The 15,086-nt window shown below is 40.3% G+C and overlaps 2 protein-coding genes across 7 annotated transcripts in view; one reads left to right on the forward strand and one right to left on the reverse strand.

Annotated features, from left to right (window-relative positions):
• METTL6 (methyltransferase like 6) lies at positions 1–9,545 on the reverse strand. Of its 6 annotated transcripts, none has more exons than XM_040590060.1 (6): positions 9,457–9,545; positions 7,342–7,699; positions 6,194–6,328; positions 4,802–4,972; positions 3,175–3,316; positions 1–500 (listed from the first exon to the last, which is right to left on the reverse strand). In XM_040590060.1, exons 2-6 carry the CDS (start codon positions 7,618–7,620, stop codon positions 352–354), a joined length of 876 nt encoding a protein of 291 aa, XP_040445994.1. In that variant the 5' UTR covers positions 7,621–7,699; positions 9,457–9,545; the 3' UTR covers positions 1–351. The 6 variants fall into 6 exon arrangements, with proteins under 6 accessions (XP_040445994.1, XP_040445993.1, XP_040445995.1 ...); XM_040590059.1 differs by having other exon boundaries at positions 9,453–9,498; XM_040590061.1 differs by lacking the exon at positions 9,457–9,545 and adding an exon at positions 9,350–9,433.
• The window catches only part of EAF1 (ELL associated factor 1), a 20,496-nt gene continuing 14,891 nt past the window's right edge, over positions 9,482–15,086 (forward strand). The window contains exons 1-2 of the mRNA XM_040590065.1: positions 9,482–9,689; positions 13,233–13,327. Of these exons, the coding sequence (XP_040445999.1) occupies positions 9,587–9,689; positions 13,233–13,327 (198 nt within the window). The 5' untranslated portion in view covers positions 9,482–9,586. The remainder of the gene's footprint in view (positions 9,690–13,232; positions 13,328–15,086) is intronic.

Raw genomic sequence — 15,086 nt, forward strand, 5'->3', positions numbered from 1 at the left:
AACATTTAAAATATAGATTTTAATTAAAATGGAAATAATAACGATGATAATAAGTAATGAAAACTACTGCTGAAAATTAACCATATTTAGCATAACCTGATCCTCCAACAATGCTACACTTCAGATTCACTTTAGAAGCAGGAATACAGACACCCAACAGGTTGCCTGCATCACTAAACCATCTTAAATTTGAATTTGATATAGCATTCATATTTCATATCAGAGGATGAAAACCAACAAGAGGTAATGGATGCAGTCATTTCTAGTTTACCAGAAAGGTGAGCACAGAGGGAAACGCTATGTGCTAGCTTCCATTTCAAACAAGCAATGCTGTTGCTAATCAGCAAGAATTTATGTCTTACTGAAAGGCTTTTGAAATTTGCTTTGAAGAAAAACTCTTGGAACACGCAAGTCTTCTTTCCTATTCACAGTTTCTCGCTGCACATATTCATTGACCACTTGCTCATATCCCTCAGACTTGAAAAGCTGAGACAAAAATTCTGGAAGAGAATTTTAAAAAAAATAAGATTAAATGTTATGTTTAAACTATTTTTAAAACACTAGTCAGCATTTATATAAGCATATGTTCTTATGTGTTACAGCATGTAAATCACACAGGCCTTCAGATTTCAAGCTGTTCTATATGCAGTAGACTGCTGAATAAAAATCAATACAGACCTCCTTTAGAAACATCAACCTAAGCAAAACAGCTTGCAGAACCAGGGCTTAAGCTAGTTACTTGATTTAGTTTCCATAACTTGCCACATCTCTTGTTTATATTTAGCTTTGTCATTCTCCTTGTGACTGACACCAGTGCATTTTCACTTTGTGCAGCTGACCTTTGCTAGCTGAATATATCATTTATTTCAAATATTTCAAAGGTAATTCAGCCTTGTAGACCCATCTCTGCTTGAGGAAGAATACCACCCTACGTTACCAGACAGTCACATGCCATTGCTCAACAGGAAAATGGATGAAATGGTGAAGTAGATATGGTGGTACCAAGCTTCCACTAAGTCGGACTGAAAGTATTTTCCACAAATGAAACAATCTTACTCAAAGCATATCTCCCTTAGGGAAGACAGAAGTACCTCACAAACAGGGTGACTCATGCAGCAGAGAGGGCTGTTCATGCTATGGACTTGTCATGTTAATTAGAAATCACCACTTTTCCTTTTTTGCACTTTGTTTCATTTACTCAAGTGATAATTTCACAACAAATTTAAGACATTCTAAACTTGAGCTACTTCATAGAAAACAAAGACATGCCATTTTTTCACTACTCAGGGGAATCAGCTCAACGAAACAGGTGATCATGTGGGTACAGGAACTGCAGCACTAGAAGAGATGGTGTGTTGAGGAAAGAGACCACCCACTTTGGTGGTAGTACAGATTTATATCAACCTAAGCCCATCATGAAGCCACGCATACTGGTTGTAAATATAGTGTGTTCATGTAAAATGGGGGACCTACATCAATGAAATATAAATAAACAGCACTTAATTGTGAACCTATTGAAATCTCCTTAAGAGGAAGTTTCACATTTTTCATAACACAAAAGTACAACCATGATTAAAAAATGGTTTTAAACAGTGGAAGAATTTATTTTTTTTCCCCTCCATGGAAGATGCTCAGTGTTATCTGAGGCCAGACATACTGTAAATAAGCATCATTCAGATCATCCCATGCAGCAACTACTTGGTGTACCAGTGTAGTGCTAAACAAATGATAAATAGTATGGGTTGCAAACTGTGTGGAAATGATGGGAATCATGTTTCTAGTAACAAAAGAATACTCAAGAATTAAACAATTTTCATATGAAAATCAACGAGATGAATGACATCATAACAATTAAAAATAGGAGCAGAGGTGGTCTACAAGACAGTCACAGAACAGCCCAAGAAAAAACAAATGCTAACATGAGCAATATATGAAAAATTTTGTCTTTTCTCCTTCTTTCCTCTTCCTCCTCCTTACCTCAATTCTTCCCCCAAACCAAACAAACACACTAGCAAGGAATTTCTCTGTCAGAAACAATTCTAACACGCAATAAAAATGGGGTTTAAAATTCCACAGCTAGGTCAGTCTTATTTGTGCCCTTTAGCATCCATTCTCTTTGTAAGAGTGAACTGTTTAAACAGAACTAAAAATCACTCAACAAATAACAGTTCTAGAAATGCTTCAATGAAGCTGTAGCACAGCCTGTATTATCTTAGATTTCATCATTGTCCTATAAAGAATAGGAGAGCTCAGACAAGATTAATGGGTTTTATATATCAGAAGCAATTAGGAAATAAGTTATGTCATAAAAAATGAATAACATTTACTTGGCTCCAAACTGGTCTCTTCAGTGGCCGTATTTTGCTTTAGACTAAGAACAAAGAGCCCAACAGAAATAAACACACAGCTTTTATTATATAATGCCCTATAATTGATAGGGGGAAATAACAGTTCACTAAAGTTGAGCATACGGAATTGGGAGTTAGAAGACAAGCTATAATTCCAACTTATTGTGAGAGTCTAAGCAAATTCCTTCATGTCTCTGTGCTTCAAATTCTTCACCAGTAAACTGCAATAATCACTTTCCTTCCTAAAGCATTACAAGCACTGAACAAAAACCTGTTTAAATACTGTATCACATGGAAATATTTTTTACATTATCTGTACTAAAAAAACCAGAAGACAGAGTGACCACAGCTAGTTAGTGCTATCTCAGCAGGATTTGTGCATAAGCTTCTCAGCACCGCAGTCATGGTTCTGCTTTAAAAGTCATTCACTTCTTCAAAGACCTCATCTTGCACACCAGAAATAGCCTTGCAAAAAGAATGATGGCAAGATAACTGCTTAGTAGCTTCACAAAAATAATAAATTATGTTAATGAACACCAGTATTTTTCCCTTAGATAACAAATCTGAATGAAATTCAGCAAATTCAGAAACTGCTGCTCTTGGCACATTATAGCACAGACAAGCAGCCTGTAAACACGGAAGTGCTCCAAAAAGTCCTGCCAGTCTAAATCCCCTCTTCCTCCCAAAAACAATAGCAAAGGAAGTACACCAAGATTTAACAGTTCATCTTTATAAAACAAAACTTCCATGGGCACGTTGGCAATTCCCTGAATCAAGTTTAAACAGAAGATTCACAGAAAAGAAAGCACTCTACAGAATGTCTTACCTTCAGTAAAAAAATACGATCTTGTCCCATCTTGTCTAACATAAAAATTTTCTCCAAGTTTGCTGCCAGATTTAAACCTGAGCATTGCATGATCATACAGTCCATAGTCTCTGAACAAGACACACTTGCCTGGTTTTAATACCTGTCACATAATATACATCTGCTTTAATAAGGTAAATGGATTTAGCCATTTAGAGATACATGTATTTGTATACACATACAGAAACATACACATATAACTAAGACAAGGTATTCTTAACACATTCAATACAGAAGTGATATACATACTGAATTAACTTCCTGTGCCACAAAAAAGGTTGCACATAAACTGGATTGTCCACTCTTAAAAAAGCTTCCTTGTGAACAACAGACTACAATAGTTCTAAGACATGTGTTTGGGTGCGGATCAGCTAAATAAGCTTTTTGCAATGCTCTTCAAATACAGAAGAAAGAAGAAATTACACAGTTCAACAATAAAAATCAAGTCCTAACAGGGCATTTTCTTTGTTGGGTAGTATACAGTCTAGCATCTGATTTTGCTTAATGATTAACAATGAAATGTTCATGTGAGAAAAAAATGTTGCAATATAACAAGAAATAAAAAAGGAACAACTTCAGGAAAATAGGTTGGTTGTTTTTTTTTAATTGCTCTTTGATAAAGAAAACAAGCCATAAAGAGTTTAAAATTTAGAAATACATGGTCACCGGCCATGTTGACTTTAGATATCTGATGCATGCAACTTCCCTACCTCACCAAATACCAGCTGTAAGTGTTAGAGGACAAACTTGTAAATTTGTGCAGAAACCTTCAAGCCAGTTAAATGGGCCAGGCACTTCCACAGAGAAAACAATAATTAGTCTTTTCACATGCATGAGCTAAGAGCCAAACCTGACTTCAGGAAACAGCTGGAGACACACCAGAAAAAAAAAAAATCTAACATTCCCTTTTCAAACTACTGATGATAAAACAGGGTATCTGATAGTACAAAACCACAAGTGCACACATAAGCATAATTAAAAAATATGTTGGTTATTTCCCTCTGCAGTCAATATATGACATCTCAGGGAAATTCAGAACAATCACAATTCAGATTGTTTAAACCACCCTCAGTTGGTAGACTAGGATAGGCCCATCCAAACAAAGGCAGCCCAGGGAGATGAGTCTCTCCAGATCAATGTTGATCCCTGAACAACCCATTTTAAATCACCACATATCGAGTGTGTTTAATAGTAACAATAACATCCTAACTGCAAGTCCCTGTACCTTATGGAAGTGTATTTTGATTCACTGTCATTCACAACTTATCAACATAGCTATTTCTGCAACCCATAAACATTATTTGTAGCATACAACTTAGAAGCTGAAGTCATAGGTTCAAAACACCTTTTTGTTATGCTTATGACATGCATTAGGCCAGAATCCAAATCATGATACCAAGACAGAAAAAAACCCACTGTAAAACATACTTTAGTCCTGTATACTAGGTGAACTAACTATATACATACATGGAATACAGTATTAAATATCACCTATTACAACAGGGGTTATCTTCTCTGAGAAAAAACTGTACTTTTAAGCTATAAAGAAGGAAAGTGCTTTAAAGACTGCAAAATCAGCTGGATTTACCTTGTAAATGTTCTTCAAGACAAGATGCATTTTTTCAGGATGAATGGCAGAAAGCACAAATATAAGTGTGACAACATCCACAGAATCTGCTGGTATATTTTCTAGTAGATCATCTTTGGTAAGATCACACTGGAACACTTTACATCTTTCAGTATTGTATAAGGCATTTTTCTAGGGAAATGAAAAGAGTATGCTTCCGCTGAAAATTAGCAGCATTTGGTTTTGCAAAAAAGTAAAAAATGTGTGAAGCTAATCAGTAGAGCAACACAAAACATGGTGGCAGAAGAACATTAACTTCCAACTGGCAATTAAGGCAACCAGAAATTCTTTACTGCATACTAGAATAGTCTGGTTTTAGGCATTTGAGAAGGAACGTGCATTAAGACAGTCCAGAAAACACACCATTTCTGTTTTACCAATGCTTCTACTCTTTAAAAATACTGAAGTATTATTAAAAGAAATTCTGTATTACCAGGTGATCGAGGTACAGCTCTTGAGCTACAAGTAGACTGTAAACAATTTGGGTTCATGTCACGTAAGCTGCAGCTGGGCTGTTCTAGCCCACAGTTTTGCTGGGTAAAAGGAAACGTGGTCTTGACAGGAAAGAAGTGAGAGCTGTGGAGGCAGACACCACCAAGTCATCCAAAACACTGCATACACACTCAGCCCAATCTCATCTTGCAGTGCAGCTGTGGCATCTCTGGGATCTGCTGTCCTCTCCTGTTTGCCACATGTATTTCCTCCCATCTTTCCCATGAGACATGTAGTATGTGTCTCGTGGTTCTCAGTCACAAATGTCCCACAAGAGAATGCTTTCAAGTAACAGGTACATAGAAATTTACCTGTGATTACAACATTAATAAACTAGGAGACTTTCAAAGCCCAAAGTCCCCCACCAGCCCTGCTGGCAGACTTAACTTCGGGCTGCAGTACAACCTACCTATGAATAAGTATAAACATAGCTATTTCTAATCAGGCTACAAACTTCCCAAGGAGAACCTTGAAAAGAGCACTATGAAAGTTATTGTCAAGGATTTCCTCTGCCCCACAAATATCAAAGGCAAACTTCCATACCAAACAAATTTTGCTTGTACTGCACAGTCAGCAGACACATATTAGTGCTCCCAAAATGCACAGTCTTCACAAATCATTCAAATAATATACACGTATTACCATAATGCTACAATTCTACACTGAAAAACTAGGCCTCGAGCAATGATTTGGCTTCTTGCATAGAAGCTCCACTGAAATGGAGCAGTCTTGATTTTTTGGCAAAAGCTATTCTAGCCTTCTTACGAAAAGGAAGGCAAGATAAGTGTGTTGTTCCAGTTATTTGTGATTTCAGAAGCTTCTAAAGACACTTCAAAAGAAAGTTCCAAATATCACACCAACCTTCACATACTCAACAGCTCTAGGAGAGAAATCACAGGCATACGCAAAAATATTCAGATCATCTTCTAAGAGTGGAAACAAGCAGTTCCCAACCCCACAGCCTGCTTCCAGAATGGTCAGTTTCTGATCTGCAAACTGGGGAGGAAGAAACCCAAGATAAAGCGTATAATTTTTCTTTTCCTCGTGATATGAGCAGAGACACTGTTCAATAAGCATGTTAAAAGCTATAATCAATTTTAATTACCATTTATTCAAAAACCAAAAGTAGGCACCCGGTGGATAATCTGACACTGCAGACCAGAAACCTTGATTTCTGCAAAATTATTAATTTTTTTAGAAAATATTAATATTTCTTTATTCATCTACCCCTTAAGTAATCAATATACTGTTGTACCATTTCTGTCTTATCTTTCATTCAGTTATAATGAATATCAGATGCATTGGGCCATTCCCCTTAATGACATTTGTCATGGCACTCTCCAAACTAGCCAGCTGCAATAAGGTCTTTTACCATCTCATACCAGCATACCCTTCATGCCAGTCACTCTACTACTTTCTCCTAGTCTCTCCTCATCCAGGGCATGCATTCTTACTCTCTTCTCTCTGCTTCTTTCTCCTCTCACTTCCTCGGCTGCTCTCTCTTCATTGGCTGCCCAACCACTTAACAGAAGCAGCCACATCTGCACTTTATCTACATCAACCAACCCACCACCTCAGTTCTATATTATAAGTTGTATAAGCCAGCCCACAGTTGTATATTAGCAATGTTAATTAACCCAGCTTCATTCCTCTACAGATGTTTTGCAATTAGCCTGTAATTCTGGATGCTTTTCTTCAAAATGCACTTTCTCAAGTGCACCAACTTGCATCTGAAAACATTACATCACAGAGAGACAAGTTGTCAATCTAGAACACAAAACAAATATTCCAGCTTTCATTTTTAGTATCCAGTGTGGGTCAATTATAAACTGAAACTTAACTGATGCATCTGATTCTGAGGAGGTATCTTTGATATTAAGAGAAACTACACAGGGCACTGCAGACTTAACAAGTGGCAGCTCTTACCCTAACGGCTTTGTTACAAGTATGATTAAATAATTTGGAAATAATCAATCCCATCTTTTGCAGAGGAAGTGTACAGATCTCACCTCCCGAAACGCTTTTAACTCTTGAAACTCTCTGGTTGTCCAATGTCTGTCTTTGAAGAAGTTGGTGCTGTTTCTTTTGTAAAATAGATCCCAGTTCTTCTGTGCTTCTTTCTCCAGTTTCAGTTGCTTGAACTCAGACACCAAAACCCGATCATTTTCTAGTCTCTCAGCTTCTTCTGGGCTAAGGATTCTTGCACTATGGCCTTTTTTTTGGAAAGCACCATCTTCAGTAGATGTTACTACATTTAAGTGATTGGCTGATGTCTTTTCTTGGAACATCCTCTTTCACACAAATATGAATGCCAAAGGCCCAAGGGTGATTTTTTTCTTTTCTTTAGTGCATGTTTCCATCACTTAACTTACATAAAATAACCAAGGACCAAGAACCAGAAGAAAAAATGAGGAAGAGTTACAGTGTGCACTTATTATGATTTTACAGTGTTCTGTCCTACCTGATGGACTGCAGTACCACTGGATATCTCTTAATTTCAGAAATCCTCCAAACTGACAACTGCATACAACATCACACTGACATCAAAAGTTAAAGATGACACTTGACAGAGTCTGCTGGTTTTCCCTCTGCATCCTAGAGAGCTACCTAACAAGAGAAAGATGGTGCAGCTCTAAGCTTATTTTACTAAGACTGACTTTAACAGGCAAACAAGGGTTTTGTTTCTTGTTAACCACGGTTAGAACACCTCAGAAAAATCATAATTTAGAAACAGGTGACATTTAAAAGTCCCATTAAAGCTGATGAAACAAACAATATTCAAGTTAGCATTTCTTTTTCCTGCTCTCACCTCTGTGAGAAAACACTGGTGAAAATATTACATTTAGAACACCATGTCACTCAAACGAGTGAGTAAAACCAGTACTGTGACCAAAATGCCCATAGCTGGCCTATGTCAGCATGCCTTCCGCTGCCTCCTCCTGAGAATCCACACTGGTTTTAACAATCTCAGGTGGGTTTATTTTCAGAAGTTAACAAAAATGGAGCAATGTAAAGAGTTCTGCATAGGCTGGGAAGGGACCTAAATCTTTTCTCTGTTGTTAAACTAGTTCTGACCCCTGTCTTGCCACGAACATCCAGATGCTGGATGATGACACATGCAAATTAAATCCTGCAGGGCCCAGTAACTTCCAGGGAAGCCCAGGTAGCCAAAACGTGCCACTTGTGTATATCAGTGCCCAAAACCAGGCACTGGTGTCGTTTTACCACAATGGAAATCAGGAAAACCCAACAATACCCACCCTAAAGAAAAAAAAAACCAAACAAAAAAACCAAAAACCAAAAAACTACCCCCCCAAAAACCAAAACACACATCCCCCCAACAAAAAAAAACACCACCCCAAAAAAACCAAAACAAAAGAATTAGTAGCACTTCACTTACGTATTTTACCTTACATGATACACACACACACACAAAATACAAACACGTGCAAATGAAATAACTATCAAGATTTTTCCCAGCTTCACAGGAGACTGACACTGCCTTTTTCCTTCAAAAAGGTTATACAGAAGAGGTTCTCTTGAAAGTCTCCTCAAGAAGAGTATATCCTCAAAAAAAGCTTAATCATCAGAATTTCTACTATATGCCTAGCATGCTACAAAAAGATCAACGTTTATATTTCCTCACAGGACAAGCTAGGAAAAAAAACAACCCAACAACAAAACAACAACAAAAAGCGAACAAACTAATTCTTTCACTGACGCATCTACGCTCAGAAAAGGCTGTGCTGAGAAGTTAGGACGATGGCAAAAACACCTTTAAAAGGCTCTTTAGCCTAAACATAGGGTGTTAAAGGTGTTAAAACACAGCTCTAAGACCGCAAACAGCTAACACCTCTGCGCACGTCCCCGGTGCCCCACCGGGAGACCAGCTTCCCGCCACGAGCTGTCCCTCAGCGGGGCCCAGGCCGGCACCGCCGCCCTGCACGTCCCGGCTGGGACCCCCCCCGGGACCCCCCCGCCCTGCCGTCCCGAGGGCGGGCAGCGCCAGGCTCCCACCTCTCCCCTGAGAAACGCCCCTCCGGGGCCCGCGCCCCCTCCGCGGGGACGGCGGCAGCCCCAGCTCGGCCCAGCGCCCCCACCTCGCCTCGCCCCGCCGTACCCACCGCCGCCGCCGGCCCCGGAGCACTTTCCCGGCTGCACTCGGCACCCGGAAGGGCGCCGGGCGGCAGCGCACGGAGGAGAGGAAGGGACCGGCCGGGCTGGGAGGGGAGGGGACGGGCCGGGAGCGGGGCCATGAACGGCTCGGCGAACTCGCTGCTGGACAAGGACGAGCACCCGCTGCAGCTGGGCGAGAGCTTCGAGCGCCGGCCCAAGGCCTCCTTCCACACCATCCGCTGTGAGCGCCACCTCCGCTCCCTCCCGGCGGGCTCCGCCGCGACCGCCCCTTCCTCCCCCCTCTCCTCCCGCTCCCCGCGTCCTGTCCCCCTGCCCCGGCAGCCCTTCTTCTGCCGCACCCGCCGCTCCTGCGAGCGAGCCCCCCTCTCCTCGGGCCCCTTCCCGCCGGGCGGCCCCGGGGCGGGCGGCGATACGTGCCTGGCGCCCCGCCAGCCTCACCGAGGTTTCCTGCCGGGGTCCCGCCGCGGCTTCTTATTACTCCTTGAGGCGCGTCTGCTCCCCGCCGGCCTGCGGCTGCCTCCCGCGCGCCGCCGCCCCACGGCTTCGTCCCCCCTCGGCGCCCGTCTGCCCCCTCTCCCTCCCGCCCCCCTCGGCGCCCGTCTGCCCCTTTTCCCGCTCCCTCGGCGCCCGTCTGCCCCCCACCCTCACGAGCGTTTTCCCCGCAGAGCTGCCCCTCCGCGGTGGGCAGCCGCGGGGCAGAAGGAGAAGGTGGATGTCGGCTGGGAGCGCTGGTAGGGAGGAAGTTTGACCGAGGCAGGCCAGTGACACGAACAGCTTGCGAAGTTTTCCATGAAATGCCCGTGAATCGCTTAGGAGCGTAAAGCGATCCCCGCCGTGACGGGGTGGCTTGCCATTTTATTTTTTTTACATGGCAGTTGCAGGAGGGGTCACCTCAGGCCCTGGCCTGGCAGGAGTGCCTGGTGAGGAGCGCAGCTGGTCGGCAGTCACAGCACCCGCAGTTTGATTTATTTTTATTTTTTTTTTTAAACTGGCTATTTTTGTGATGAAGCAACGTGTAACCCAGCAGCCCCGTCCCTGGCTGTCCAGACTCCAGCCAGCTGTACCAAGTCACTTCCCAGGAAAGCGAGCAGAAATGACTCAGACATACATGGTACTGCCTAATAAGCCTAAGATAAATCCTGAGGTAGGGTCTTGAGCAGTTAGGCAGTTTTGGAATAATTAGAAGAATATGCGGGATATTTTTTTTGAAGATGCCAGATATGATTCCAGCTGCTCTACTGAGCATTGGATACATTTAATTTCGTATTAGAAGATCTCTGTAATTGAATTCTGCAGGCTTTTTCTTCCCCTAAACGAGTCCAGGATTTAAAATGAGTAGTAAATTAGCAACAGTAAGTGAAAGTAATACTAAACTTATATATTTCAGTAGCTTTGTATTAAGATGGGGAATTTACACAGTTAACAGTATGCATCATAAACCAAAAAATCCTAATCCTAGGCCCAGTCTCGTGGCCTATATTAATACACTACACATAAGTCATTTTGGTGATTAATTAGTCACCAGAGTTTGGCTTTAAAGAACAGCTTTCTAGATTTGTCTGTTACTCAAGCAGATGGTCAATGATTGAGGCAAAGCTATTTCACTTAATAGTAAACTCTGTCTAGTGGATTAACACTTAAATTTTGTGTATTTCACCCCTCTGGTTATACATAATTTCACCATGCTAAAAAATACTATTCCATATGTTCAGTACATTTAACTGTTTATACGTAACACTGAACAGTTTTATGTGCTAGCATACTAGTAAATCTCACATTTCTAAATCAAAATTGTAAGATATCTATCCATTGAATGAAGCTGTTGTCTGATAGTGTACGATGTAAACCCAAGCCACATCCAGATATAAATATGTTGGATTTCTAGAATTGAAAGTGCTTCAATAATATGTTTCTTCAGGCATTTCAAAGCCAAAGTTCTTCGGAATACAACTGAAAGAATGCAGCTTTATTTCAAAAGAACTTTTTGTGTGCTGTATTTTCCATCCATGTCTTTCAAGTGAGATCTCTTGATTTCCTGGTTATAAATTTTTTTTCTAACTGTTGATCTGGAATGATTTATTTGGGCTCCGAGCATTATATTGTTCCCTTAATCCTCTTCACACAAACTACAATAAGAGGATTTTGTAGACTGAATTTGTTTCATCCTTCTTAAAATACTTCATTCCTTTCTGTAACATTTACGAAATAATGTACTGAAAAACTGGATTATCCCTGGAAAACGCATCTTAAAAACATTTGCCTGTTGAAAAAGGACTATGGGTACATTTGGAGGGACATATGTGCACTTGATCTACAGCAAGATTAGCCAAGCACATACACCTAGTAAGCTAATCAAATGAAAACAATTTGTTGAGTGTTTGTTTAGAGTAACTGTATTTTGCTGATACCTAAGAAAGAAGTGTGATGGTGGTATGCCTTTTAAGTTAGTGACTGTGCTGTTGAAACTCTTGATCCCTTTTTGGCAAAGATGCTAGCTCTTGTACAGCTGGTTTGTTTTATTTAGCAAGCTTGCACATAAAGTAGGTGGGAAACAATAGCTAGAAATAGATTGCTCAGATGAAAATGAAGAGTATGATTTGGTCTGGCAGTTAAGGCATGAGGATTAAGTCATGTGCCTGATTCTGCTTGTTGTGCTGTCAAAGTAAAACTCAATTAGACATTAACATCCTCTTAATGAGAATTTATTACAAGCTGGGTTTGGTTTTTTTCTGCAAATGTGCTTTTTGTAATGGCATTCTATTTTAGATTTGTTCTGAGGTATTAATTTCTTAACTAATGCAGTTATTAAAAGCCTTGGTCATGAATATAACTGTATCTCTTCATATCCAGAGGTGCTACAATTAAATGGAGGCTTATTTTAAAAAGAAACAAACAAAGCAAACCAACCTGTATCTGTCTGGTCTTATTTCACTTTGTCTAAGGTCTTTGCCAAAATTACAGGCTCTGGTAGATTTTTATGGGCTTTATGGTTCATCAGCACAACAGCATAATGAGGGGGAAATACTTTAAAGTTGAAATGTTCTTAGTTCAAATAAATAAACTAAATAGAATTGCCTCGTTTGGGAGACAATGCATTTTATATAATGCAGCAAATATACTTAAAACTAGGGTTAGTTTAAAGCCATTACAGTGTCTCACCTTAGTCATGCTTTCTATCCACAGTGGCTTTGGACTACTGTGGAGCATGCTGAAGTAAGATCAACACCTTTTTTTTTTTGGTTGGTTTTTTTTTTTCCCCTCCTGAGTGAGATCTGAGGTATTATGGTATTGTGGAGGCAAGGTGGCTGTTAGATAGCCAGAAATACCAGTAAAGCTAAATGAGTTGGTGTCACTAAATTAGTCTTTGTCACAGAGAGAGTCCTCAGGTTTGGAATTGGCAAAAGCCACGTAGAACCCTGGGTCTTGAAGTTGATACTCTTTTGATATGCATGGTAGGGTTTTACACTTGCCTGCAAAAATTGTCACTCAAAGCCTGGGGTTTGGAGAAGTCTGCTTTTGGTCTTTGAATAAGGTGTATAACCTTATTTCTGTTTTAAAAAGGAAGTTCAGAATCTGGTGCCATCATATGACTGGGTCACTATGCATAGACATGTCCTGGTGCAGTATTCCATCCTTGCTGTAAATGCTAGTGTGTATTTTAGCATTCCCTATCATCAGAGTAAATCTTCAGTTATTCTTTGCAGGGCAGGATGACACTTCTTAAGACTCTAAGAAATGTAATTGTAATTGTTTTCCTCTTTAGATGATTTTAAGCCAGCTTCAATTGATACATCTTGTGAGGGGGACCTCCAAGTGGGTAAAGGAGATGACGTAACAATCACTTTGCCACATATTCCAGTAAGTTTGTTATATATGTGTCCTTGTTTACTCTCCAACAAATTTGCAGTGTAGCTACAGTCTAACATAAATGTTATTTTCACTTTTGTCTTTGTTAATATGAGTGGGTTCAGTATTTGAGCAGCCAGACTTGTAATATGTTACCTTAGGAAAGGTCTGTAAAATTTTATCTTTGTAAAGAGTTGTATTTGTAAGGTTGCAGTCTGTTCTTTACTTTTGATTTCTTCCTTCCTACTCTTGAATCACCAGAAGACTTTTACTGTTAGCTGAAGCTCTATGCCTGGTTTCCATCCATTTTTAGTGCTATGGCTTAATGAGGAAAGGCAGAGTAATTTGGGCTTTAGTCAAGGTTTGATGTTCAGAAGCCACAGGTAGGCATGGAAGCATATTCTTCCTATTACTAAAACACATACAGATAGCACAGAGGGTTCTCTGCCTTTAGCTTTATCAGTGGAAGTGAGGGAAGTGGTTCTGGTGAGTGGCAATGAAGTTTCCCATCCACTTCCTCCTCAAATTACACCATAAAGATCTACTGTGCGAGGATGATGGTCAAATGGCAATAAAACAAGTCATCAAACTGCTTAAAGGTGCAGCTGTTTTGTATTTGAAGGTTCATTGGTTTCCTTACCAAAACAAAGTGCTTGCTTCCTGTAACTGGATTTATTACTTAAGTTAATGCTGTATGTCAGGCCAATAAACTAGAATTCACAGACTTCAATGGGTTTGGTGGTTGCAGGGGGGCACCAGTCAGTTTGGAAGCCATGTGTCAGATCCTTTTGGTGGTGTTTATTCTAGCATCTTGGTGGTTTTAATCAGTAGGTGATGGTACTGTGATAATTCTCACTGAATGAGACTTTAGCCTGCTCCCCCCCCCATGTTTCTTTTATGTCTTTGGTCACCTTCAGTGCTGCAGGAGGCCACATACTGATTTATGTCTATAAAACAATGAGTGTGGTAGTGGTATTTGAGAGCAGGTAACAGTACAATTGATAGCAGTGGCATTTATCCTGGATTGACTGGGAACAGTGTTCATTCATGTTTTGTGTTGAACAACATCAATTGCAATCTCTCTTTCCAAGTCCCTGTACTGATTAATTTAATTTGATTGTCTTCCCATAAGTACGAACAGCTTTAAGCTTCTAGTATGCTTTGGAGGCTTAGGCAGCTAACTGTGTGAATGCAGCCACTGTGCCTATGTTGTTCCAAGGCAGTGCTGTCTGTGTTCTGGACAGAGAGCTGGAAAACACTGAGCATACTGGAAAAGAGCGAGAAATTTTGAGACTCTTTGATTCTGACAAGATTTACTGAAAATTTCTTGGACGCTGCTTTGGTTCTCGGTTGCCCAACAGCTGGATAGGATTCAGATTCTAAGTTGTTTTTTGAAATTGCCTGGTCCCTGCTGATTTATTCAGTGGAGATATTTTAGTGTCCCTTGCTGTTTGGATAAATTGAAGTACTATTTCTACATGTGGATTTAGTGGCTTTGATAAACAGTCTTGGTTGGGGAAATGAAGAATTTCTGCTTGTCGTTAAACCCTCACATGTGAAAACAATTTGATTAAATGTCATGTGGTTTGCCTACCTTCTTCCTCTAACCTGTGTTATTTAGGCACTAACATAAAACCTAAACATTAAGAAGGGTGAAACTGTTAATTTGCTTAAGCAGGATTCCGCTTCTGCTTATTTTTTTAGCCAAAATCAATCTTTGCTGAGTTAGGAGGCTTCTGGGTTGCAGAATCATAGGCAACAAACTTTGATC

The sequence above is a fragment of the Falco naumanni genome, chromosome 4 (assembly GCF_017639655.2).
Source record: "Falco naumanni isolate bFalNau1 chromosome 4, bFalNau1.pat, whole genome shotgun sequence".
Taxonomy (NCBI): Eukaryota; Metazoa; Chordata; class Aves; order Falconiformes; family Falconidae; genus Falco; species Falco naumanni.

Coding starts and splice junctions, on each gene's coding strand:
- METTL6 (XM_040590060.1), bottom strand. CDS start 7,620: ATGTTCCAAGAAAAGACATCAGCCAATCACTTAAATGTAGTAACATCT. Junction 4,973..6,193: donor GAGCTGTTGAGTATGTGAAG/GTTGGTGTGATA, acceptor TCATTTCCCTAG/AAAAATGCCTTATACAATAC. Junction 3,317..4,801: donor TCTTGAAGAACATTTACAAG/GTAAATCCAGCT, acceptor ATTATGTGACAG/GTATTAAAACCAGGCAAGTG.